Raw genomic sequence first — 25,725 nt, 5'->3', positions numbered from 1 at the left:
TCCTCCTTCTCTGCCCTCTCTTCGCGCTACAAAGGGCCCGCTGTCTCCCGCCCGCCGGCTTAGTACGGGCCGGGCTCCCCCGCCGCCGCCGCTGTTGGCACGGCCCGTGCGGAGCCGTCAGGCGCGGCAACATGGCGGTGAGTAGGAGCGGGGCCGGGGCATCGGCCCGCGGCTCCCGCCGCTCCCCTGCTCCGTCCCGGGGGTTCCCGCAGTTCCCTTGCTGCCTCCCGGGGCTCCCGTCGTTCCCTGCTCCGTCCCGGGGCTCCCACCGTTCCCTGTTCCGTCCCGGGGCTCCCGCCGTTCCCCTGCTCCGTCCCGGGGGCTCCCGCCGTTCCCTGTTCCGTCCCGGGGCTCCTGCTATTCCCCTGCTCCGTCCCGGGGGCTCCCGCCGTTCCCTGTTCCGTCCCGGGGCTCCCGCCGTTCCCTGTTCCGTCCCGGGGCTCCCGCCGCTCCCCTGCTCCGTCCCGGGGCTCCCGCCGCTCCCCTGCTGCGTCCCGGGGGTTCCCGCAGTTCCCCTGCTCCGTCCCGGGGGTTCCCGCAGTTCCCCTGCTCCGTCCCGGGGGTTCCCGCCGTTCCCTGCTCCGTCCCGAGGTTCCCGCCGTTCCCTGCTCCGTCCCGGGGGTTCCCGCAGTTCCCTGCTCCGTCCCGGGGCTCCCGCCGTTCCCTGTTCCGTCCCGGGGCTCCCGCCGTTCCCCTGCTCCGTCCCGGGGCTCCCGCCGTTCCCTGTTCCGTCCCGGCGCTCCCGCCGTTCCCCTGCTCCGTCCCGGGGGTTCCCGCAGTTCCCCTGCTCCGTCCCGAGGTTCCCGCCGTTCCCCTGCTCCGTCCCGGGGCTCCCGCTGTTCCCCGGGCTCCTCACCGGCCCCTCGGGTCACTCTTCGCCGCGGTCTCCGGGAACAGAGTCCCACAGCGGCGTGCGCGGGGCCTTTGCCCGGGGGCTGCGGATCCCTGCTGTAAAGCTCTTAGGAGGGTCTTGGTTTTGATGGGAAAAAACTAAATTATCAACGTTTATGAGAGCAGAATGCGTGTGTCCGTAATGCGTGTGTCCTTTAATGATTCCTGTGTGTTCTATGGTGGAGGAATAATATCCTTTAATACTTGCCATATGTTATGTGATAAAAGAATGAGGGGAAGGGCTGCTGAACACGGATTTAATTAAAATCGCTTGGAATGCTTCACCTGGAGAAAGTGAACTACAGGTACACTTGTTACCTGTGCTTTTCCTGGCATAGGGAGTGCTGTGCTCACTTTATGTACGTTAAAAGGGGAGGCATCACATGGGTTTATGCAGAATCTGGAATAAAACCAGACTTCTTTGCGAGTTTCCACTTATGATTTATATCCTATTCTGCCTCCCCAGTTCAGACATCTCTGAACCATCTCTGTTGGCCAGATGGCCAGAGTGTGTGTGTATCCTGGCTGCTGTAGAGTCCTTTGCTGTGGAAAATGCCTGTTGAGGCTCTCCTTGCAGACCTTGGGTCCAGTTTCAGGCTGGATCTCTGGACACAGCCCCGCAGAGCCTCCTCTGCTGCTTTGCTGGGACGTGGAGCAGTGCTTGCCCTTACCCAGGGAGATCAGGGCTGCTCTGTGATAGATTACAGATCTGACATTTCTTACCCTGCTCAGCCAGACTTCTCTTCCTTCCTCTGCTGAACAGGAGCGTAAAGGAACAGCGAAAGTGGATTTCCTGAAGAAGATTGAAAGAGAGGTCCAGCAGAAGTGGGAGCATGATCGAGTGTTTGAGATCAATGCTGCAGACAGGAGGGACCAGAGAAGGTATTGTTGTACTTGATTTTTCACTGCTTGAAGTGTCTTTTCATTCAAAATCTGGTGGAGGGAAAAAGTGGCCCCGTTCTAATGAGCAGTACTCATGGCTCAGCTGGAGAGGCTTGCTCACACATTGATGTAGCTGATGACACAAAGCAGCTGAGTACGTGTGTGGCTGAGTTCCAGCAGGATGAGAGAAGTTTTTTCATTCCTGGCAGTGTTAGTACCCTCTGTGGGCTTAAACCAGGTTCTCTGTGTGACTTGTGCTCTTTGGCGTGGAGGAGGTTCTGCAGTGGGGTGCCTGAGCCCTCACCCCGGGGAGGTTTCACTTGGAGGGGAGGTGTGTCCTGCTGTGCCTCGCAGAGGTTAGGTGAGTCCTGCTGTGCCTCGCAGAGCGCAGCAGTGCTGGGCTCCTGCTGTGGAGCAGCCCCCGGCGCTGGTGTGGAAAGGGAGGAAGGCTCGGTCCCAGGGAGGCTGCGGGGACAGCAGGTGGTCACCTTGGCCACCTCTGGCTGCAGCCCCAGCGGGGAGGAAGAGCCTTTCACAGGTGCACAGAGTGCTCTGCACTGCTGGGGAAGGCCACATGACTCTTTTATTTCTGCCCCAGAGTAAACACTGAGACTTGTTTATCTTCTGGGAATGCAGAGCGTGCTTGGAAGCACAGGTCCTGTGGAATTGCTGGGACCCATGCTCTCCGCAGGTGTGGAGGGCCGTCTGGGGGAGCAGATTAATCCTGTGGAAGGTCTTTGACTGAAAAAGCAGTGACCTTGGCAGTATGAGGTTAATACGTGGTGTGTGGGAAAGGCAGGCTAAACCAAGATAATAACTGAAGTGGTGTAACAGGTGGCAGGTTCTTAAATTGTAGATTTTGCAGGCAAACAAATGACTTGGCCTTTATTCCTTCATGTTAATGGATCAAGGGAGTGTGTAAAGGGAAGATACAAGGCATGAAATAGAGTACAAAGGTAAAGGTAGAAATTCACTGTCCTAAATGTAAATATTTTCTTAGCTGCTTTGAGAGCTCAGGTTCCAACAACGTAATGCATCTTTGAAACACCCTGCAACGATACATCCCTGTGAAAGGCGTGATTGCTTGCAGTGTGCCCTTAAAATCTGAACTCACACGGTGGGAGATTAAATAAATTACTTTAAGCCTTTGCTGTAATTAATTTACAGAAGCAGGATTAGAATTTGTTACCTTTGGGAACATGTTACATCTATTTCAATGTTTCTGTGTGATGTCAGTCCACTGTGGGTTTTTTCTTTTGTGTTTATTTTTTAGGATGATAAAGCCTGTTAGTGTATCAGCTCTTTAAAATCAATACCCATGTTACTGGCAAGGAAAATATTTTAACATCACTGTGGGCTGATAATAGCGGATCATCCCAGTTACCTGTTTTGCTTGTGTGTTGTCTGATGGTCATTTACAAAGCTAATTATGTGTTTTAATTCTTTGACTTTCCCCTCAGCAAAGGGAAGTACTTTGTTACCTTTCCTTACCCCTACATGAATGGCCGCCTGCACCTGGGACACACATTTTCCTTGTCTAAATGTGAGGTAAAAATTCTCCTTTGCTCATACCTTTAAATACCATTCTAGAACAAATGCTGATTTTGTAGTTCAGTTTTGAGCTAATAGGATGCCTTGTCAATTCCTTCAAAGCTTTAATGATGACTTTTTAAACTTTCCTCTTTTCCCACATTTTCAGTAGGAATATTGTTAGCTGAAGGGAAATCCCATTAATGTAATTTTTAATTTGATGGGATGGGGCTGAAGGTGTTTCCTGTTTGTTCTTTGAAATGAGATTTTTAGGAGATGCTGCTAAATGGCTCAACCTTCACAAGGGACCTGTCCCTTTTGTTTGTGGTTGCTGTGCTCTGTGCCCTGTGTGGGAGCAGGTTTTGGGTGCTGGGATTGCAGAGCAGCCCCTGTGCACCCGTAGGTCTCTGGTGGAGCCAGCCTGGAAGCCTGGCCCGCCCGTGCCTGTGCAGCCGTGGGGGCAGGCTAGAAACAAACTTGGTTGCACCTCCCTGCAGAGCTGCCCCCAGCTCTGCCAGCTGCCAGGGGTGTGTTGGAGCAGACAGAGCTGCCTTTGACCAGGTGCTGGCTCAGCCTGGGGCTGTTCCCATCTCAGCTGTTCTATTTTCCCTGTCTAGTTCGCAGTCGGGTACCAGAGGCTGAAGGGGAGGAGCTGCCTGTTTCCCTTTGGGCTGCACTGCACGGGGATGCCCATTAAGGTGAGACTTTTGCAGTTGCTGGGGGTTTGTTTCTGATGGGGTTTTTATCCCTAAGGCTGTTTGGTGCCTTGCTTACTGTCCATCCCCAACATCACGTTAGTTTATTTAAAAACTCACCAAGACAATGTGATTTGGAAGCTGAATTTGTAATAAACATGTGTTATGCTTGACCTATAACATCATTTTAAAAGACAGAGAGCTGGAAAATGGAATTTTACTTCTTGTTTGTTTTCCTTTGCAAGAAGATCCTTACAGTAAATAGCTTCCTGCCCTGGAAGGTTTTCTGGAAGTGGCAGGATCTCCTAGATCTTAATGCAAGGTCCAAAAAAGGTTTAAAGTGTGGAATGGAAAATGTTGTCAATAAAACCTACTCCTTGGCTGTGATTACAACCAGTGCCCTGGCTGACACACTCCCAATATCTCTGTTCAGGCTTGTGCAGATAAGCTAAAAAGAGAAATGGAGTTGTATGGATGCCCACCGGAATTTCCTGATGAGGAGGAGGAAGAAGAAGAAAGTTCTGGTAAAAAAGAGGAAGAAATTATCATCAAAGACAAAGCAAAAGGCAAAAAGGTAAAGTTTAAACCAAGCCTTCCTGGACTGAGAGAATACACCCTGTATTCTACACCTCTGCGTATACAGGGTGTAGAATGGAAACTAATCAATTGCTCTCACTGTTAGAGGGAGGATGTGAGAATATTTAAGAGTTTTAACTTGTGTGTCTGGAATCAGAAACCATAGCATTAACAGAGGCAAATGCTCTTGTGACAAGACTGTGGGCTTCTTCCTAATCCCAGTTGTTCTTCCAGAGCAAGGCTGCTGCCAAGACTGGCTCTTCCAAATACCAGTGGGGAATCATGAAGTCTTTGGGTCTGTCTGATGAAGAAGTGGTCAGTTTTTCTGAAGCTGAGCACTGGTTGGATTATTTCCCTCCCCTTGCTGTCCAGGATTTGAAGAGCATGGGATTGAAGGTGACTCTGGTGATCCCAACCTCAGTTTTGTGGCAGCCATACCTGTATTGTTACTATATTGGTGAATGTGCTGCTTCTCCTTGAGATTTTCTGCGTAATACAGCATAATTCCATTTCTGATATTCATGGAATTAGTAATTTCACATTTTAATGGTCTTGGGTGATAATGAAGTGCTTTCTTATATAGAGCTTGTACCCTGTACAGTGGTCACAGCTGGAAATTAGTCCAATAGAGACATTATGACCTATGGTTCCCATGTGAGGTAACTTGTTGGTAGTCAGTAGTCCTATTTGACATCGCATCATTCTTCTTCCTAAAAGTACTTGTCCTGCTGACAGCAGATTTTTGAAAATGAAGAGAAAGATGATGAAACAAGGCAGTACTAAATTTCAGCTTGAATGGTTGGTTAAAACTACTACAAAACCTCTAAATTTCTCAGTCAGTGGAGGGATCTTGAGTCTTTGACATCTCTGCTCTGAGAAGCAGGAACAGATGTGTATCTAAGCTTACACCCTTTATGGGATATGTACTTGCATTGTCTTTTTGGAGAGAAAGGTCTTTTTATTTTTAAAATAATAGTTATGGTATTATGAGATTTCTTTGATTTCTTGATTGTGCTTTCTTACTGGAGCCTCTTGCCCATTTTCAGGTGGACTGGAGGCGTTCCTTCATTACAACAAATGTCAATCCCTACTACGATTCCTTTGTGCGATGGCAGTTCCTTACACTCAAGGAAAGAAATAAGATTAAGTTTGGCAAACGGTAAGCTGTCACTCAGCTCTGAGTTTCTGGGAGTGTGGATAAGCTCAGCTGTACCAGAGACAGAACCCTGTGACACGTCTCTAGAGCATTCTTTTAACTCACATGAAACCCAAATCTTTCCTTGCTGGTGCTCTGCCAGACACAGTGAAGTGTGCCAGCAAAACATGTGAGATCTGTCTTCCAGGTTTAGTTTTCTCATGCGTACCAACTCTAAGCAAAAAAGGGTCAATTCTGAAAGCTCTTATGGAAACTGAACATTGGCATTGATGGAAACAGATCCACACAAAATTTGAAAATGCCATTAAGAGGATTTTTTTTCCCAGAGAGCTGTATTTTTTTTCTTCTTGGTCTATACACTATTTTACTCACTGCTAAATGAAAATCTTTTTCTAGATATACAATTTATTCTCCTAAAGATGGACAGCCTTGCATGGATCATGACAGGCAAACAGGAGAGGTAATATTTTAACTTGACATTTTCATGCATTGCTTATGATCTTAAGTACTAAATGGAAAGTAAGTTGTATCTTAGAGCAAAACTTAGTTTGGCTGTGCAGAGTCACTGGCTCTCAGCTGTCAGTGCATGTGAAAATTGAATGAGCTCCTCTCTTGAGCAGATTTGTTGGGAACTATGGATAGTATTTTCCATTGTAGCTGGCTTATGTGATTGTTTGGCAATCTCTGCCAGCAGCATCACTCCATTGTATAGTTATCTGTTGGAACTAAACAAACTGTTGTTAACTTAGATGTTGCTGAGAAAGTGTCCGTGCCTGGTAAGTTTTTGCTGTAGGAGCACAGTATAACCTCTCTGCAGTCTGCATTTTAGTGAACAGCCTTTCATACTAATGGAAATAGGATTTACTCTGAGAAAAGCATCAGTACCTTAAATAGTGTTTGGATTAGGTTCTTACAGAATAGAATTTATTTTCTTTCCTGTTCAAATGAGTTTCATTTATTGACTGTTGCATTGTTTATGGGAATTGTAGGGTGTTGGGCCTCAAGAATACACGCTAATAAAAATGAAGGTGTTGGATCCTTACCCTGCAAAATTGAGGTAGGTCATGACTTTTTAGTGGCAGATGGACTCTGTTTCCTGGCCAGAACTGACCATCGAATTAAACAATCTGTTTTGCCTAATGCATAATTTAATTTCACCTGATTATTTCCACCACTTCAGAGACCTGGTCAGAATTTTGACCTGCTCTATTGCTGTGTCTGCGTGGACCTCAAGATGGAATTTAAAAAAAAAAAAAAAAAAAGGAAAGAAAATGGAATAGAAGGCCCACAACAAATTAATGACCCACTCCTTTCTCTTAGGAAATGTTGCTTGGAAGCTGATGTTAGTTTAAAAGCCTGTTCTGTATGAGCTGTAATGATTTTATTTTGATAACTTATCTAATGCCTTTTCCCCCCAGTGGCTTGAGAGGAAAAAACATCTTCCTGGTGGCTGCCACGCTCAGGCCAGAGACCATGTTTGGCCAGACCAACTGCTGGCTGCGCCCGGACATGAAGTACATCGGCTTCGAGACGGGCAGCGGGGACATCTTCATCTGCAGCCAGCGCGCGGCTCGGAACATGTCCTACCAGGGCTTCACCCGGGACAACGGGGTCCTGCCTGTGGTCAAGGAGCTGATGGGAGAGGTGGGTGTCCTGCAGCGTGCTGGGCAGGCTCAGCTGCTCCTCTGGGGCTCGGAAAGGTGACGGTGGAATTGTAATTGGAAAGAAAATACAGGAGGTATTACAGAAATTTTGGAGTGATGGAAATCTTTAGTGACAAACAATGCAAGCAGCAGGCAGCTTCCTTAGCAACCAAGCCAGAGCTGCTGCTGGGAGGATAACCTGGTGCACTTAGCTGGGTTCCTAGTCCCTCACATCCAAACTATGTGATGTGGTGAAAGGATAGTGTTAAGTAACATTTTTCTGCTTACTGGGAAGAGTAAATGGAAAGGGAAGGGGGAAACTAACAGCTAGAAAGGGTTAGGTGGAAAACGCTTTTGTTGGTACTGACATTTCCAGTACTGGAAATCTGTGTGAATGAAGCTTTCTTAGCTGGGTAGTGAATGTCAGTGGTTTTGGGGTTTGCTGTTTTTAACTTGTGTGCCTTGTGCAAGTGTTATCAGTGGTGTTCATTCATCCTGATACAAAGCACCTTCAGCTGTTTGCATCCCTTGATCTCCATTCATTACAACTTGTCACCATCTTTCTTGATCTTCCTTTGAACAATAAAGTAGAAAATAGTGTTTCTTTTTCTTTGTTGGTAGACATGATGTGAATTCAAGCAAATTAGTGAGGTAGAAGATAGCTACTACATCTTGACTGCCTCCTGTCAGTGTGTGAATATCTTGACAATATGCTTTCTTTGTTTAATGTCACTTTTGACACTGGCTTCCTAAGCCTCAATGCTGTTGTGCTTCAGATACTTGTAAGCAAACTGTCCTCCTGCTTCCTATGCTTTCCCAATTCTACATACTTGTAGTTTGTTTCTTGGTATTTGATATTTGACTTTTATACCAATATATATCCTATATCCTGTCTCAAATAGTACCACTCGTTTTCGTATGTACTTCCTCCTTGTCCATCTGTATATAAAATGTATTTAATTTGTTTGTCATGTGTCAGGAAAATTTACAGAAAATTTGAAGAATATCAGCCAGGAGAGCTTACTCTACTAGGCTGAAAGCCCCTAATTTACTGTAATGCTGTTCCTTTGTCCTCAGGAAATTCTTGGTGCTGCGCTTTCAGCACCCCTCACCACCTACAAGGTCATATATGCCCTGCCCATGCTCACCATCAAGGAGGATAAAGGTAATTCTGCAGCAGAGCCCTTTGGATGGACACTGGCATTCAGTGTGTGGGGACTAATCCTTTCATCTGTTTATCTTTTCCTTTGCCAAGGAACTGGAGTGGTGACAAGTGTTCCCTCTGACTCTCCAGATGACTTTGCAGCCCTGAGAGACTTGAAAAAGAAGCAGGTCAGTCTGTCAACTGAATTGTTTGTTTCCTTCCCCTAGTGAAGAGGGTCAAAAGTGAATATCCAGTGGGTAAAATGAAACTTGCTTGAATTGGCATTTGGCCATCTCTAACTTGAAATCAAAGCACTTAAACTTGAACCAGCTGGGCTAGGACAGATGCTTTTTTGTTTTTTTTTCAGGCTTCATATCTGAGTTTTGAATGAGAATCATGTAACTTGTACTGCACGTTAAAGCAGAGAAGAGCACCAGTGTTTTTGCCCACTCATTTTAGGGTAGAGCAATATCAATTTTACCCCTTTTAAAAATGTAGACAATTATGGCAAAGAATCACCTGGAAATGAGATGAGGATTGAGCTCAGGTGTCAGAAATGATGAGAAAGCAGGGAAGTGGTTTTGTCTGATTTGTAATAAAACGTTATGTACAAAAAAAAAACACTATGAATGGATAAAAGAATCTAGAAGACTTATATATTGGTTTTTTTCCTTCCAACTTTCAAGGCTTTGAGGGTGAAGTATGGCATCAGAGATGAAATGGTCCTGCCATTCGAGCCGGTGAGTATACCCACATGTGTCCATCTGCAGCACATAGGGTGTTATGCTCACTGTTGACAAATGAACCAGGAGCTGTGCCACCTCTTCCAGAGTTTCTATTTAAAGTTCTTCTCAGCTGAAAGAGCTGAAAAACGTAACGTTTTCATATTTTCCTGTAATTACAAGGTTTGGTTTGTTAAGGGTTGCAACCAAGATTTATTGTTCTATTCTATACTTAGAGAGAAAGGAAAGTAGCAGTTTTTAATGGGAGTTATTGTTTTGGGAAATGCAATGCATCATTATCCTGATAACCTGTTGGTTGATTAAAACTTGGTGCCCTCATGGCCTGATTAGGAGGGTATCTGTTCAGTGCAGAAAGCTGAAGTCCCTTGCTGTTAGCACAGCATCGAGACTGAGGCAGTTTTCATTAGAAAATGCAGGTTACAGGTAAAGCCACCCCAGTATCTGCAGAACCTTGCTTCCACATGCCAGCTCCGTGTGGTGTCACGGCAGGGACACACCTGGGCAGCTCAAGAGCACCCCTCGGGGCTGCCAGAACTTCTGGGCAATGAGTGGAATTGCAGCAATCTGTTGTAAGCCCTGTGTAACTTGTGTTGGATGCTGTGAAGGTGTGGAGTGAGCACTAGGGTGCAGGAGGGGTTTGACAGCCTTCTGTTAATTCCCAGGTGCCCATCATTGAAATCCCAGGCTATGGCAGCCTCTGTGCTCCATTTGTCTGTGACGAGCTCAAAATCCAGAGCCAGAATGACAGAGAGAAGCTTGCAGAGGCCAAGGAGAGAGTGTACCTGAAAGGATTCTATGAGGGAGTAAGTAATACAAGAATTTGGTAAGTGGTTTCTTGGTGAGTTTAACTAGGAGAAAAAAAAGGCGGGTAAAGAATTAAAAAAAAAAAATCTCAAGAAAGAGGGACAGGTGTCTTTTTTTCCCAAAAAAATTCCAAAGGACTTTTAATTTAGACTCTTCCTGCAGCAAGGTTCTGCAGTTGAAGGAGTGATGTGGAATTGGAGAAAGTTTCCAGTCACACATTCCTGTGTTCTCCGAGCATTATAACCTAGTTTCTGAACAAGTGATCACCTTCTGGGGAGCTGATCCATTTTGTTGCTAGTATAGATAGGGAATCTGATATGAAATGAGAAGGTGTTACTGTTTGCACGTTTTTTTGTTGTTGTTTTGGTTTTTGTGTTTGTTTTGGTTTTTTACTTTTTTTCTCCTTTCTTTACCTCAGTAGCTCACCATGTGTATTTCTCAGCTGTTCTTTTGTAAGCTAGTGTTAGTTTTTATTTCTGACTCTGCAATCTGTCATCTATGTGGATGCTGACGTGTACAAACTGTTTTTGGGTAAAGATGACTGCACATAATGAAAAAAACCAACTCTTATTTTTTGCATGTCAACGATTGCAATACTTGCTACTTCCTTACATTGATTTGAACACCTATGGCACCTATTTCTTGCTAAAGTTTGAAAAAAATTGTCTCCTGTGACCTATCTTTACAGGTGATGTTGGTGGATGAATTCAAAGGACAAAAAGTTCAGGATGTCAAGAAACTCATTCAGAAGCTGATGTTGGATAAGGTATGTGACAATGTGCACACAGCTGCTTCTGAAGTGTCTGCTTTGCCCTTTTCCCAGGGCTGAGTGGCCAGAGAAACTCCTGGTGTGGTCCTGCAGCCCTCAGTGTGCTTTGGGTCACTGCAGAGAGAGGGACTGGTGTTCTTGGGCTGAGTGGGCTGAGCAGCTTCATTAGAGTTCTCTTGTTCCCTGCCTTATTCTGTCACCCTCCCTAGGACATGTTCTGGTGGTCCACTTTACTCTTTAGTGTAGCTGGGGGGATACTGGAAGTGTAGGACCTGCACTTTCAAGTCTCTTTCACGCCAGTGAAGGAGATGCGTGGTGTGCAAATGCCCCCTTGCTGGGCTCCTGTTTCAGAGAGCAGTAAACAAACAGTGATTCTGGTTTCCCTCTAATGGGACTCCCTGTTGAGGACTGGGAGTGAGAGAGGCTGCAGGCCATCATTCCCTGCTTGTTCTGTATTGTTATGTCCAGATTATAATGCTTCAGCACGGATGATGTGTGCAAGTAGATTTGAAGCTCAGCATCCCATTTTCCTTTGCTTTCCCCCTCCCTCTGTCCCTCAGAGTTTCTTAGGAGCTGTTTCAATCAGGGGGCACAGTCAGTGGGGAATATTTTGTGCCTATGTCCTCCTTTTCCTCATGCATTCTGTACAAAGTTCTGTGGGCTGCTACCTTAGACAAGTACAGAGTTAAGCCTTGCCTCATTTTACCCAAGGGAATTCTGAAGCAGAGAGCTCGGGCAGTGCTGAGAGCTATGCAGTAAATGCTATAAACCAAACTAGAATGGAGGGGATGCTTTTTAGTAAGTTGTCAGGATTTTCAGTACTTTGCTAAGTACTTAAATCTCAGCTTTCATTGCCCTTCCAACTCTTAGGGTGAAGCTATGATTTATATGGAGCCTGAGAAACAAGTTATATCGAGATCTGCTGATGAGTGTGTGGTGGCCCTTTGTGACCAGTGGTGAGTGAAACAAAGCTGCAGTTATAAAGTTGTTGCATTTGTACACTACTTCTGGATTGCTTTATTACAATAAACCTCTCCTGACTGTAGGTATTTAGATTATGGTGAAGTGAGCTGGAAGAAACAGACTTCAGAGTGCTTGCAACATCTGGAGACGTGAGTTGTGAATGTGGCTGTGAAGGAGAGTGACTTTGCTGCTCTTGGTGGGGTCTGAGAGGCAGTAAGAGTTTCTTTCTTACAGGTTCTGTGAAGAGACTAGGAGAAATTTTGAAGCGACCTTAGGTTGGCTACAAGAGCATGCGTGCTCCAGGACGTATGGCTTAGGTAGGTAAAACATTCCTTTCTCAGTTGGTTCTTCCTACGGATGGTACTCCTCATTTCATTTGGAACCCAGTGGTACAGGGAAGTGTGGGAACAACCTTGTCCAACTTGTGTCTTGGCCCTGCATCCCAGAGAAGGTGTGCTTTGTTGGAAGTGCATGGGGCTGGTAGTACTTGCACTACTATAGGTAGTCTGTGCAGCATCTTAGTAGCTTTCTGCCTGGGCTATTGATTTGAAGGGGACCTCAGAAGAGGGAGCTTATCCCATTTCTTGAGTTTTCTCCTCGAATTCTGATTAGCCTTCATCTTGTGTAGCCTGTCAGGAGACAGCTGCTAGATGTGCACTGTAACCCTCAGCAGATGTTCTTGAGCTGAGCTGTGTCAGGAAATAGGTTGAAAATCAACAAGTGTTTGCTCTTGAATAAAATTTTCAAATGCATAGTTTAATTTTTCAAACAAATATTTTTTAAAAGCATAAGCACTAATGCATATATGTATGTTCGTGTGTTCCGCTGAAAGTCAGCAGCTGCTCCGTGTGCCTGTGGGCCGGGGTGGTGCTGGGTGCTGACACAGCCTTCCCCTGCAGGGACCCGCTTGCCTTGGGATGAGCAGTGGCTGATCGAGTCTCTCTCTGACTCCACCATCTACATGGCCTATTACACGGTGGCTCACCTGCTGCAGGGGGGGGACCTGAGGGGCCAAGGAGAATCTCCTCTGGGTATCAGGTAAGGAGAGTGAACCATTAACTTCTCTTGTTTAATTGGGTGTTCTTATCTCCTGAATTGCTCTGCAGAAAAATTTGCCAAGGAGGTCAAGTCTTTGCTTTTGTGTGTAAAAAGTGTGTTTATTAAACTTAACCTGCCATGAACTGAGCTAGAACAGGTTTGCAGAGGGTCAGTAAGGAAAGAGAGGAGTGTGACAGGCAGTGAGAGCCAGAGTGGGGAAATGCTTTTCTGAAAGCACCTCTGAAAGAACTGTGTGGAGAGTAAATCACCTTTTTCAATACTTGTTTGACTTGCCTTGAAATGGGCCTTGGCAGGTTGTTGGGTGATTGGTTTCAGTGGCTGCTCAGGTGTCTGCTTGCTGAGACTGCTGTGCGCCACAATGAATTTTAGGCTCCAGTGTACAGAGGGAGTAGGATTTAGCTCTTGTTTTTGTCACTGTCACTCTCCTGGAAGCTCAGAACCATCTTTTATCCACAACTTGTCTGTGGAAGTCCTCAGAGCAAGGGGGAGGAGGCATGTCACCTCTTGGTTGGAGTGGCTTTTGAAGTGTGGTGATAGGAGTCAGAGAGATGGGATAGTGCAACTCAGTCTGGTGTTGAAAAAACACTTCAGATTGTGCCTTGAATCATCTGCTCTAATTCTGTGTGGTTTATGGACTAATTTCTGGGATAGTTTACATATTGGAATGGAAACTTTTCTTACTATATGTCATAACTAATCTGAAAACCATTTCCAAAATAAACATTCTGGTTCTTACAGACAGAAATACCTCTTGAGACTGGGCAAGGCTGTCATTTGGGCTCAAACCTCTCTAATTACAAAGAAGCTATGCACGAGCTAGTTGTGTCAAGAAACAAGCTTTGAAGTGAGCATCCTGGGCCCTGAATTACAGATTTGATGTAATTAAGCATGTACAATTAGAGTACTCTCCCATGCAAGTAGATAACATCTAGCAGCCTTGGAAAATGCTTTTTACTGATACTTGTCCTGTGGTGTGAAGGAAAAGGGGATTTATGGCCCATCCTTTCAGTACCTTCAGTTACAATGAATTTGGCACCAAACACAAGCCCAGTCACAGCACAGGAATTTAAAGCATAGAACAAGAACTGCCAGAACCAAACCAGCAAACCTGTGCCTGTAAGATTTATTTTATTCTGGACTGGTAGTACAGACCACCATCTGAGGTCTTCTTTTAATGTGCATTGGAAGAATTTGGGGTCCAGAATGCTTTTCCTCTCTGCATAGCGCAGGTCAAGGCCCCTTAGCAGGTGCTGACACGTAGCAAACTTTGGCTTGAAAGTATTTAATTTGGAATGCATGCAGTATGTTGTGCACTCTACTGAAGCTCTGAGAGCCAGGAATTATAACCTCTGTAGAAACAAGGAGGATATGTGTCAATGCAGCCCAGTGGCCACAGGGCTGTGGTATCAGCTGCATCTCATCAGTATTTTCTTTCAAAATTGTTGATCTTGCCTCTGGTAATGGGCAAGATGTGTCTCGCAGTAAATGTTAATTTTAAATTTTCATTCCATTTGAAATGGGAAAAGATCACAAATATTTTCCATGTAGGAGGCAACCTTGAACTGTGCAGCAGTTCTCTCCTGTCCTGCTCTTTGACTTCTGGGAAGCCAGAGAGAATGGCTCCATGAGGCATACCAGTGAGAGCCCTTAGTGTTCACCTAAGGTCACAGGTGGTGCTGAGTCTTGGGTGGTGACATTTGGAAAGAAATGATCAGGTTTCTGGGATATTCAAGATTATGCTTTAATTATTAATCACATTTTCTTTATGGGAGTCTTTATGTTTAATTGGAAATCTCCAAGGGCAGTTTAAGCAGGGCATGGCTTGAGCAGTTCTGAATTTTGTTTCTGACATTGGATTCACTCACCTGAACTCAGGAAAAGGCCCTGGGAACTCTGTATGTGTTTGCTGATCACATGGACTGTGCTGTGAGAATGGTGCCACAGGTTTAAGCTTTCTTACAGAAAGTGCTGTAGAATGTGAGGAGCTTTTACTGACTGCAATGTGGGACTGATTCTGTGCAGGGCGCATCAAATGAGCAAAGAGGTTTGGGATTACATCTTCTTCAAGACAGCTCCATTCCCTAAAACTGACATTCCAAAAGAAAAGTTGGATAAGCTGAAGGAGGAGTTTGAATTTTGGTATCCTGTGGATCTCAGAGTTTCTGGCAAAGATCTTGTTCCAAATCACCTGTCATACTACCTCTATAATCATGTGGCCATGTGGTCAGAGCAAAGGTGAGTTGCGATGTGATGCAGGTAAAGCTGGAGAGTTTGCAGTCTGTTACATTTGCTAATGGCCTTTGGACTGTACAACATTTAGAATTGTGTTGAAAATGTATTCTTTCATGTTGCAGCATTGATACAGTTGTCTATAATAGAAGCTGTTGAAATGGAAAGGTTTTTTTACCATTATTTCCCATGGGTTTTCTGCATTATCTCCTCCTATGGATTTCCCAGTGTTGAGTTGTATTCCTGCATTGGAATTTATTTGACTTTATTATTAAGTCTCCTTAATTCCTTCTCAAGGATGGTTAAAAAGAGCCATATATACTCCCATGGGCGATGCAGAACTGGTTGAAAATCTTTGCCCATTGCATGCTTTTATGGTGAAAATACTGTTTACATTCCCTTGAATTTTGGTTTAGAGGTTATATAAAATTTTATATAGGAAAAGTGTGTTTTTGATGTATAGCAAAGATGATTGTGAATAATTTAATATCTCTTTCCTTCATGGGTAGAAATGTGGACCCAGCACTATTGTGTGCTCTTGGGCAGTGCCAATTACTGACCTTTAAATTAAAAATATCTGAACAGAGGAGGGTGACATAAATGAATTGTAATTGCAGGTGCACTGCTCCCTACCTTGTGTTCCAGCACTGATAATCCTTGGCCTTTATACTGTAGTTCTTTTCCTCTTCAGAGGCACTCCTTAATATATTTAAGACAACCCTTATGTTTTTTATTATTTTAAGATTCCACTCAAGGTGTTCATCTCAAACTGGAACATAAAATGTTTGTTCCTTTTTTAAAAAAGAAAAAATGTATTTACTTGGCCAAAAGATTTCTATCTTGCCTTTGAACAGGGAAAAATGGCCAGTAGCTGTGAGAGCCAACGGACATTTGCTCCTCAATTCCGAAAAGGTACGGCGAGGTTTTGTGTGACATGGCTTTTGTGTTGTCAGAATAGGTATTTGTTAGGCAGACTGGAAACTTGGGATGTAAGCAGGAGAAATAGTGACATTTCTTCCTTAATGAATGAAAAACTGGAGGGTACTAAAGACCTGCCTTGCCTGTGATTCTATGTAGCACTTTCTCTTAAGTCTCACCAATTTAGTGAAGAGTTCAGTGCATTTCTGTTAAGTTTTAGGGTAATACAGCATATTTATTTATTTAAGTAAAATTTATCTTTTTGGAGCATTGGAGTAGGTGCAGTGAGAGGAAAACGTTTGTGCCAATAGCTTGCTAATATGTGCAAGTTCTGACACTGAATTGAATTTAAAGTGCCTGAGCCCAGGAATTAGGCATGGGAGACTGTCTGATATGAATCAAAAAACTCCAAAACAAGCCCTAGTGGAGTTCTTCTTGAAAAATCAATACATGGTGATCTGAAGCTGCCAGTTTTAAAGTAGTATTCAAGTTTAATTTTGGGAATTTCTGGGATTATATTTTGTTGCTGAGTGCATGCAGAGTTCAGTCTGCTTTTGCTGTGAGACCTCATTCAGATTTACCAAAGTGCTTTTTGCTGTGATTCATGAGAAAATTGTTTGCCCAAACCCTTGCTGGGTCTGTCTTGCTTATCCACCAACACAGGGTATGTGTGAGAAAACAAACACTCTTATCTTTCAGATGTCTAAATCGACAGGCAACTTCCTCACCCTCACTCAAGCTGTTGACAAGTTTTCTGCAGATGGTGAGTGCGTTCTGACCTGCATCTGATTGTCAATTATGCCAAAACGACTAAAGTGAGTATTTTGCTCTCAAAGGAGTTTATTGGAGTACCGAATGGCAATAACTCTGCACTTACCACCTGTTCTTGTTGAAAAGCTGAACTCCACTTGGAAGACTGGGATGTGTGTTAGCACACCTGGTTCAGCCAGGAGCTGCTGCTGGGGCTGAGCCTCTCCAGGAGCAGCCTGCTTGATCTCTCTGCTTTCAGTGAAGGGATCAGAGCCCAGGACATGCTGCTGGTGTGCACGGGTGTGTACATATCTGTGCCCTGTGTGCCCATGTGGCCATGCTCCTGCCATGCTCCTGTGTTGTGGGCAGGGACTGTGCTGGTCTCCTGGTTCTGGTGTCTTTGTCTGGTCCCCTCCCAAGGAGGGCAGCGTTCCTCCAGGGGAAGTGCCTCCTTTGAGGCATCCCTGGCTGGCCAGGCAGTCAGTGACCTGGCTGTGCATTTAACTCCAGCTGAGGTGGGCTGTCACAGGTGCAGGAGGCATGGCACTCCATGGCTGTGGGCCAGCTCGTGGCACCCAGCCATGGCAGCTGATCCCCTTTACTTCAGGCATGCGTTTGGCCTTGGCTGATGCTGGAGACACTGTTGAAGATGCCAACTTTGTGGAAGCCATGGCAGATGCTGGTATTCTTCGTCTCTACACTTGGGTGGAGTGGGTGAAGGAGATGATTGCAAACAGAGACAGCCTGAGGAGTGGCCCAGCCAGCACCTTCAATGACAGAGTCTTTGCCAGGTGTTGTATGAAGGTTAATAATACAGTTTGGACCAGTTTTTTCCTTCCAAGGAGGAATCCTGTGGCTATTTTTTTCTGAAGATTAATGAATTCCATAAAAAGCTCATTCCAGAATAGATTGTGGGGTTTGGCTGCATTGGTGATAGTTTTACAGTGTTGCCATTATGTGGGGCAGACTATGTGGTATTGATGTTGTCACTTCACTTCCCTCCCCAGTGAGATGAATGCAGGCATAATGAAGACAGACCAAAATTATGAGAAGATGATGTTTAAGGAAGCTCTGAAAACTGGCTTCTTTGAGTTTCAGGTAGGAGGTGTAAGAAAGTGACACCTGATATTTGTTACTTTGTGGATTTCTTTTGATCCTTCTGTCTCTGATCCTTAATCATACAGCTGACTTGGAATCAGAATTGTGTCAAGAAACAAGAGTACTTCAAGGGAATAAATGTGGAATCATAGAGCTTTACAAAGGTCCAGCATTCTGGACTATTCTGCAAATAGTACTGATATCTAATATGAACAAGAAGGTGCTTTAAAAAAGACACTATTAAAAAGTGTTGCCTTTCTTTATATCTTTAATGATAAAAGACTCTTCATAAGAAATCCAGATAATGCATCAACAAAATTGTTTGGAAGCATAGTGCTTTTTGATATCCTCCATAAACCATGCCTCCAGAGTGTCTGCAGAGCCATGCTAGTCCATTTAATGAATTACACGTGTTCCTTCATGTGGCTGCTTTGAGATACTCAGGAGTGGGGTTAAGTAGGCTGAGTTATGTGTAATGATAGATCATATTCATTGCCTTTTTCTTAGTTCTTATTAGTATCTGTATATAAGTTATTTGGGATGACAGCACCTGATACACAGCTGTGGATGTTTTTGTCTTTTATGTTTGTGCCAATAAACAGTCTTTTAAAGTACCACATAAATGCAAAAATCCAATGGCCAGCTGGTAGATTCGTATGTGGGTGCTTCAGGAAAATACAGTTCTCAGAACTCAGTAATGGATTTTGAGAAGCTGCTCACGTTCTGAAGGCGTGTTGGAGCCGCAGGTGTGTGTGTGTGTCTCTGTGTTTGTCCTGGCAGCAGAGGGCTGATGGCTGTGTTGTTGTTCCAGGCAGCGAAAGACAAGTACCGGGAGCTGGCCATCGAGGGCATGCACAGGGAGCTGGTGTTCCAGTTCATCGAGGTGCAGACTCTGCTGCTGGCTCCCATCTGCCCCCACCTGTGTGAGCACATCTGGTCCCTGCTGGGGAAGGTACTGGCCTTTCAGTTCTGCCACTGATTCAGATCTGAACTTTTATGGATTTCAGTGACACCCTTGTCAGGCTTACAGATACTTGTGTGCAAGTAGAAAAGATGTGTCAGAATCCAAGGAGTCATACTGGCTCATTGTCCCTGGGACAGTGACTGCAGGGAGCTGGCCCTGTTGCCGTGATGATATGTGCAGCATTAATGCCAGTCACTATCATTGTCTGCTTGCAGAGAGGTGATCTAACATTTAGTGCAACAATGCAATAGTCTTACACTTCTGTGTAAAGCTTAGTTGTGATGGTTTTTAAGCCCTCTGCTTGTAGATGGCATTTCATAGACGTATGGTAGTTGTGATTATGTGTGTAGTCCTGAACACACTTGCATGCTTTTTGTCTGTGTGCCCTCCCTTTTAGGGTGTTATGGGTAGGTGCTCACTGAGGTCCAAAGTGGCTAAACTTCCTTTTCCAATCAAGCTGTAATGGTTGCAAACCAGCTGAGGTGTGTTCACTCAGTGCATTCCTGTCATGCTCTGCCCAAAGGCTGATTCCATCATGAGGGCCTCGTGGCCAGCAGCAGGGCCCGTGGATGAGGTGTTGATCCGCTCCTCTCAGTACCTGATGGAAGCAGCTCACGACCTCCGCCTCCGCCTCAAGAGCTACATGGCGCCTGTGAAGGGAAAGGTGAGGCTGCTCTGTTTGTGTGCACGTGGGATGGTTCTCTATTGCCTGGGGACTCCTTCCTAATCTTTTTTTATTTCCTCAGAAAAGTACAAAAGAGCCTTCCCAGAAGCCTTCTCACTGTACCATCTACGTGGCAAAGAGCTACCCACCCTGGCAGCACACCACCCTGTCCGTCCTGCGCAAGCACTTCCAGGTGCCCGTCCCCTCCTCTGCCCTCCAGCTGCTTGCCAGCATTTTGGGGGCTCATCCGTAGAAAGTTTATAAGCTCTACCTTGTTACCAAATTATTTCAGTAGATTCATTTTCTTTATGCTTTTGCAACTGTCCAGCAAGTTTTGATGCTTAATGAAAGTGTCCCAAGGGCTGTCATTGATTTGACAGGTGCATTTCATTGGTTTTGACAATCTTGAGTAAAAAACATGCCTCTGTTCTGTTGTTCTTCCAATTGTAAGTGGTTAGCCTTTAAATATTCTTTACAAGTATGTTTTTGAGGAAACATGGTTGACCTTACTCTGTGGGTGGGCTTAGGAGCTTTGTTCTAGTCCTTAAGTGTACGCCACTCAGCAGTGTCACAAGAAATGGCTGAAATGGAGTAAGTCAGTCATAAGAAGAACTATATTAAGAGAGCAGAAGGATCAATGCTTCTGACATGGGAAAACTGCTGAGAGTGGCTTTTGGGATCTTGGTGAGCCATCCTCAGCTTGAACACACCAGGGTTGTAGCTGATAAATTCGGGAGTCCTGACTATTCCAGCTTGTGGCAATGAGATAAACCAACATTCCTCATGTGGAAAATGTTATTTGGGCCATTTGCCTTTGGGCATTGTATAGGCTTTTTTTCTGTATTAGTGTTAAATGCTGTTTGGGTTCAGAAGGATGAGAAAACTATCTATGGAATCAATGACGCTGACAAACCTTGCTGGTATTTATGGGAAAGCAGGAAAAGTATATGACATTGGAAGGCAAGTTTTTCATGATAGCTGTTATCTTTTATGCTTGTTCATCCCTGTTTTAGGTCAGTGGAGGTCAGCTGCCAGATAATAAAGTAATTGCCAGTGAGCTGAACACCTTGCCAGAGCTGAAGAAGTATATGAAGAAGGTGATGCCTTTTGTTGCCATGGTTAAGGTAAGTGTCAGAGGGACAGTTCTGGTACAGGAAAGACTTTTGTGAATGCAGTGTCTCCCCCTTGCCCTTTGCTTATTTGTCATCTTCAAGGGTTTGTTTATAAGCATCTCTAGAAGAACTACATAATAAAAAATGTGAATTAGCCCAGGTGAGCTCTGGATCTGATTGAAGCTTGGTGCTTTCTGTGTTTTGTGGGTGATACAATCTATACTTCAAACATACCTGGATCCCTCTGTATTTGAAATGTATCCTATGTGACTTTTTCAGTTTTTCATGCTGAAATGAGTCAAGTGTTGCTTTGGAGACATAAAAACTGGAAGCTATGAATAAGGGCAAGAGTTGATTGATTGCAGTATGTGTAAGGGAGGAAACAAGAGACTGTTCTGAGCCTTGAATGGAATTAAAAATTTTGTGTGTAATTCTTATGATTATCACTTAATATGCTGATAGTCCATTATTTTTCCTCAGTCATGCAAGCCTATGAAGATCTTGGCTTCCATTTCTTAAAGAAACTTTCTTGTGCTTGCTGTTGCAGATGAAAGTTCAATACAACTAGGGAGAGCCAAAAAGCAAAGAATTAATATTTTTTTAATGGGGGTAGGGTTTGCAGTGTATGATTTAAAACTACTTTAATGACTTTTCATTATCTGTAGAAATTGAGAGGGATTAGTAATGTAAAAAATCTTGACTGTAAAAAAAAATTACTTTTTCTCTTTAAGCTTTAGCTTGATTTTTGAAATGCATGTAATAATTACTTCTATTTGTAAGCTTTGTCATGTTTTCTGAGTGGAGCTGTTCTTTGCTGTCTCTGTGGGGTTGTTCTGATTGTTCATTTTCATGGGAACTTGGAAGCCTTCAGAGGAGCAGAGAGCCCAGAGCAGTTCTGGAGCTTCCTGTGTAAGTTTGTAAGAACAGTAGGGCTGTGTTAGATCCACTGACCCAGCTGGGAAAGGTCAGAAAAGCTCTCAGTCCTAAGAGTTAGGGCTGAAACATTGCTGTATTTTGGTGTCTTTAGTCTGGCAGCAGTGAGTGATCCTGGGGCATGTGGGGAAGGAGCTGAGGCTTACCTCTAATCCATCTTTTTGCTTCCAAAGAGCAGCAGCCTATTTCCCACAGAGACGTGGAAACACCTGAGCTCAGACTCCTCTGAGCAGTGTCTTTCTCTGAAAGCAATTATTCATCAATTCTAGGGTACAAGAGGCATCTCTGCTTGTGCTTCCTACTCATCAGAGGAGGGCTGAAATGTAGGAGCACCTCTTTGATTTACAAAGGGAAGCAGTTCCATGTTAAAAGGGAATCTTTCACATTAAACTGATGAGGAAACCAGGAAACCACAACCATGCTGAGGCTGACAAAGCAGAGCTTCAAAGGAGACAGCTGGCTCAGCATGTGAGAGCCAGGCAGGGACAGATTAAACTCCAAAGAGGAAGTTCTGTTTTAGTTTAAAAAAAATAAAATAATGTGGTTTTTATCCTGTCTTTAATACTGTGTCTCTTGCGACTGTTGCTGCTGGCTTTCTGGACTAATTAAGTTACTTTTATGTTAACGTACAAAGTGGTTGTTATTTCCCTGCAGAGAACTCGCTGTGAGCACGTCCAGGTGTTGTGGGCTTGTCCTTTATTTTAAACTGGGTCATAAGCCTGAGTTTCCTGCTGTGAAATACCACTGAAATGCTGACTGATTTTGTGAATTCTCAACCTGCACATTAAGTAGGGATTTAAATAACTGTGAATGTCAAACACCTATTCAATTCTATATTAAAAATGTGTTCTAATTGCTCTTACTCCTCCCTCAGTGTCACCAGCTCCCTGTAGAAGAAGAAGCCCTGTTACAAGAAAATTATTGCTCCGGTGTTAATGTTGTGCCAGCAGAGAGCTCTTGGATTTACAAGCCTATTCTTTTCATGACTAATGTGGATAGTTTGCCATTTTTAAGCATCGTTTTACTTGCAGCCTTTAGAGGGTTTTAATACTTTTTCCCTCCCCACCACAGGAAAACTTGGAGAAAAATGGTTCTCGTGTTCTTGATCTTGAACTGGAGTTTGACGAGCGTGCAGTGCTCATGGAGAACATTGTCTATTTGACAAATTCCCTGGAGGTTGGTACAGACTTGGCATCTACTACTTGGCATTTATTGGGATAGCTGGAGCAGCAGCTTTCCCTAAGGCTCTAAGCCTCTTTATGTTAACTTCTGGGTGTGCAATGTTCAAGCAGCAGTTTTTTATCAGCTTTGTCTCCATTTGCCAGATAGATGCATATGGATCTGTTCAGTGCTGGCATGAGGGACAGGGGTAGGTGAGCACTGCAAATGTGGTCCCAGAACCCAGGGCTGGTTTTCACTGCAGTACTGGATGCAGCTGTGACAGTGACGCCCACTGGCAGTTTGGGGATGCGTTTTTCTCTGAGCCAGACTGTATCTCACATTTCCAGCTAAGAAATGAGAAGGAGCTGCTTCAAGCAGACCAGTCAGTCCTTGGGCACCTGCACTGGCATGTTGGTACACCAGGCTGTCTTCCCTCTGCAAGGAGCAGGCTCTGGGCAGGGCTTTTCACACTTTTTTGGGTAAAAGGCATCAAGTCTGGTAGCAGTGGTGCTGCTTCATATGATGAGCAGAATTTAGTTTAACAGGAACATGGTAATGAGGGGACAGCTCAGGCACGTGGTGTTAAAAAACCCAAACCAAACAAAACCAAACAACCCCAACACCAAAAGTCAAAATCAAAAGCATCTGTTTTTTAAGAATTAGAAACTGTATATATTGCAGAGCTGGATGTAACCTGTACCATATGAAACAAGTGTGACTTTATTGGGCTTGTCCCATGTCACAGCAAAGCTGAGAGTGAGCAGCAACTTAAACTATCTGTAAATCTTCAAACCCCCTGAGATGGGGGAGGGAGCAGTGTGTCCTCAGAACAGGGATACTCTGCTGGGAGCAGCTAGAGGGGCTGGGGGGTCTCTGGGGGTCACTGTCCTTGGAGATGGACAGTGAGGTCTTGGGCACCTCACACAGGGAGTAGATGACCCTCAGAGGTACCTTCCAAACAAGATTTTGTGGGTTCAGTTGTACTTCTGTTGCTTTATGGCAGTGCAGGTTTGCTCTCCCCTTTCCTACCTGAACAGCTGTTTGATGGGGCTGTAACTTCTGCTGTTCCCTCTAAAGCCATTAAAATCCTGCTTATTCCCTCCTTCCCCATTTTTTCTTTTACAGCTGGATCACATTGAGGTAAAGTTTGCTTCTGAAGCAGAAGATAAAATCAAAGAAGACTGCTGTCCTGGAAAACCATTTTCTATATTCAGAACAGAGGTAATATCAGAAATTCAGATATTGAAAGTCTGAAAACTTAATTAAGAAACTTAACTTGAAACTTTACTTTTGTCTGGGTTTTTTTAAATACACCATTTAAAAACTTTGATCAGACACGCATGTTTACCATGTATGAGTATTTCTAACTCTGAAAGTAAAAATGTCATTGATTTCCCAAAATATGTCTTAAGCCCTTATTACACTTTGGGCTGAATTTTAGAGCTGGGGCAGTGCTGGTATCCAGCATGGCCAGGCAGGTTCTAAAGGGATTTTATCCCTCTGGAGGATTCATTAACAGCAGATGTTTATTTGGTTTAGTTTCATGTTTCTCCTGAGGGCTCACATGCATGGATTCTTCTTTAAGGTCTGTGTTGTTTCTCACAGCCTGGCGTGTCCGTGTTCCTGGTGAACCCTCAGCCCTCCAACGGCCACTTCTCCACAAAAATGGACATCAGGCAAGGGGACAACAGGGAGACCATCATCCGGCGCCTGATGAAGATGGACAGGGGGATCAAAGGTAGCCACCAGCACAGGGGTGCAGCTGTGCCAGCTGCTGAGGGGGTGCACATGGGTGTGACAGGATGTGGGACACGCCTGTATGTGCAGGATGTGTGTGCTGGAGGCTTGGGAATGTGAGATGAAACAGGGGCTCCCTCCCTGTCTTCCCAGGAGGTGTCAGTGTGCTGTTGGGCACAGGGATGGAAGGCTGCACTTGCAGGAAGGCTTAGCTGAAGGTCCCAGGCTGCTTGGTCTGCTTAGCAGTCTTATTAGTCTGCCTTTTGATAGGGAATTGTATTGAAATCAATTCTCACCTTCCTCCCAGCCTCTGCAATTCATTCCTCAGGAAATGAGGAATAAGTTACTCAGACCTGTCCTGAGCCAGATAAAGCAAATTCAGTTGTGGAATGTGGTATTGGGAGCTGGTTTTTTCTGTGTGATTTATCCCCATTTCTGTGGGTAACTCACTGTGTAACCCCTGAAGGACTTTGTTCTATTGGTGTAAACCTTAACACGACAGTTATTCCCATGAGAATGTATTTCCTTGGAGCAGGTGTGGAAGTTCCAAGGGCTCAGCATTGCTGTGGTTAACTCTGTGGGTGCTGTGGCCTGTGTACAGCTGCCATGGCCTGACCAGCTGCTCTCTCTGTGCAGATCTCTCCAAAGTGAAGCTGATGAGGTTTGACGATCCCGTGCTTGGGCCCCGCCGTGTTCCAGTCCTTGGCAAAGAGGAAGCAGGGAAAACTCCAATCCTGGAACAAGCCGTCTTCCACATTGACCTGGCCCAGAGGCACGTCTGTGTCACTGAGAATGGCCTGACAAGGGACATTGGGGACACAATTGTTTACCTGGTTCATTGAACTGGCCTGTATCTGGTGAGAAGGTTCATGGAGGGACATGGAAGCATCTGTATTAAAGAAGGGGGAGAATTTGTTCACCCAAACCAGCCTGAGTTCACATGTGAGTATCCCTGCTCTTTTAAACAGGGATTTAATAAAAGCATTTTCCTCTGGTGCTTTGGCTTCTCTTGAAAGGAAAGTTACCCTGGAGCCCCTTTCTGTCCAGCTGTGGGCAGGGTCTTAAGGAACAAGTTTGAACACCATGCTTAGAATTCCACTCCTTCCTCCAGGGAGCTGTGCTGCTCCCTCAGCTGCATTCAGCTCCCTCCAGAGCTGATCCAGCCGAAGGCTTTAACTGAAGAGTCTGCTGCTGCCTGGGTGGGGAGAGGGGTGGCCCTGGCAGGAGGGAGCTGGTGTGACACAAGGCGCCCAGCCTTGTGACAGTGATGTCACCTGTGCTGCCTCACAGTCCTTCTGACACCT

The 25,725-nt window shown here is 44.9% G+C and overlaps 1 protein-coding gene across 1 annotated transcript; it reads left to right on the top strand.

Annotated features, from left to right (window-relative positions):
• Window positions 1–110: 110 nt before the first annotated feature.
• LARS1 (leucyl-tRNA synthetase 1) lies at window positions 111–25,416 on the top strand. Its single transcript, XM_021543092.4, has 32 exons — window positions 111–137; window positions 1,655–1,773; window positions 3,234–3,321; window positions 3,921–4,001; window positions 4,432–4,572; window positions 4,809–4,970; window positions 5,621–5,733; window positions 6,127–6,190; window positions 6,720–6,787; window positions 7,149–7,374; window positions 8,451–8,538; window positions 8,629–8,705; window positions 9,204–9,257; window positions 9,923–10,063; window positions 10,753–10,830; window positions 11,704–11,789; window positions 11,880–11,945; window positions 12,031–12,113; window positions 12,696–12,834; window positions 14,878–15,090; window positions 15,939–15,996; window positions 16,702–16,765; window positions 17,360–17,543; window positions 17,760–17,850; window positions 18,662–18,802; window positions 19,338–19,478; window positions 19,561–19,671; window positions 20,492–20,602; window positions 22,595–22,699; window positions 23,810–23,905; window positions 24,290–24,422; window positions 25,058–25,416. The coding sequence occupies exons 1-32, from the start codon at window positions 132–134 to the stop codon at window positions 25,261–25,263; spliced, it is 3,534 nt and encodes a 1,177-aa protein (XP_021398767.2). The 5' UTR covers window positions 111–131; the 3' UTR covers window positions 25,264–25,416.
• Window positions 25,417–25,725: the final 309 nt, after the last annotated feature.

This window comes from Lonchura striata, chromosome 13 (assembly GCF_050655825.1).
Source record: "Lonchura striata isolate lonStrDom1 chromosome 13, ASM5065582v1, whole genome shotgun sequence".
In the NCBI taxonomy this organism is placed as follows: domain Eukaryota; kingdom Metazoa; phylum Chordata; class Aves; order Passeriformes; family Estrildidae; genus Lonchura; species Lonchura striata.
The sequence above is the reverse complement of the archived record's forward strand: the minus strand, read 5'-3'. Positions and strand labels throughout refer to the sequence as shown.

Bases quoted from the DNA above. Each gene is read 5' to 3' on its own strand.
- LARS1 (XM_021543092.4), top strand. The intron at 8,539-8,628 runs GTAATTCTGCAG...TCCTTTGCCAAG, and splicing joins CACCATCAAGGAGGATAAAG to GAACTGGAGTGGTGACAAGT. The intron at 23,906-24,289 runs GTAATATCAGAA...TGTTTCTCACAG, and splicing joins TTTCTATATTCAGAACAGAG to CCTGGCGTGTCCGTGTTCCT.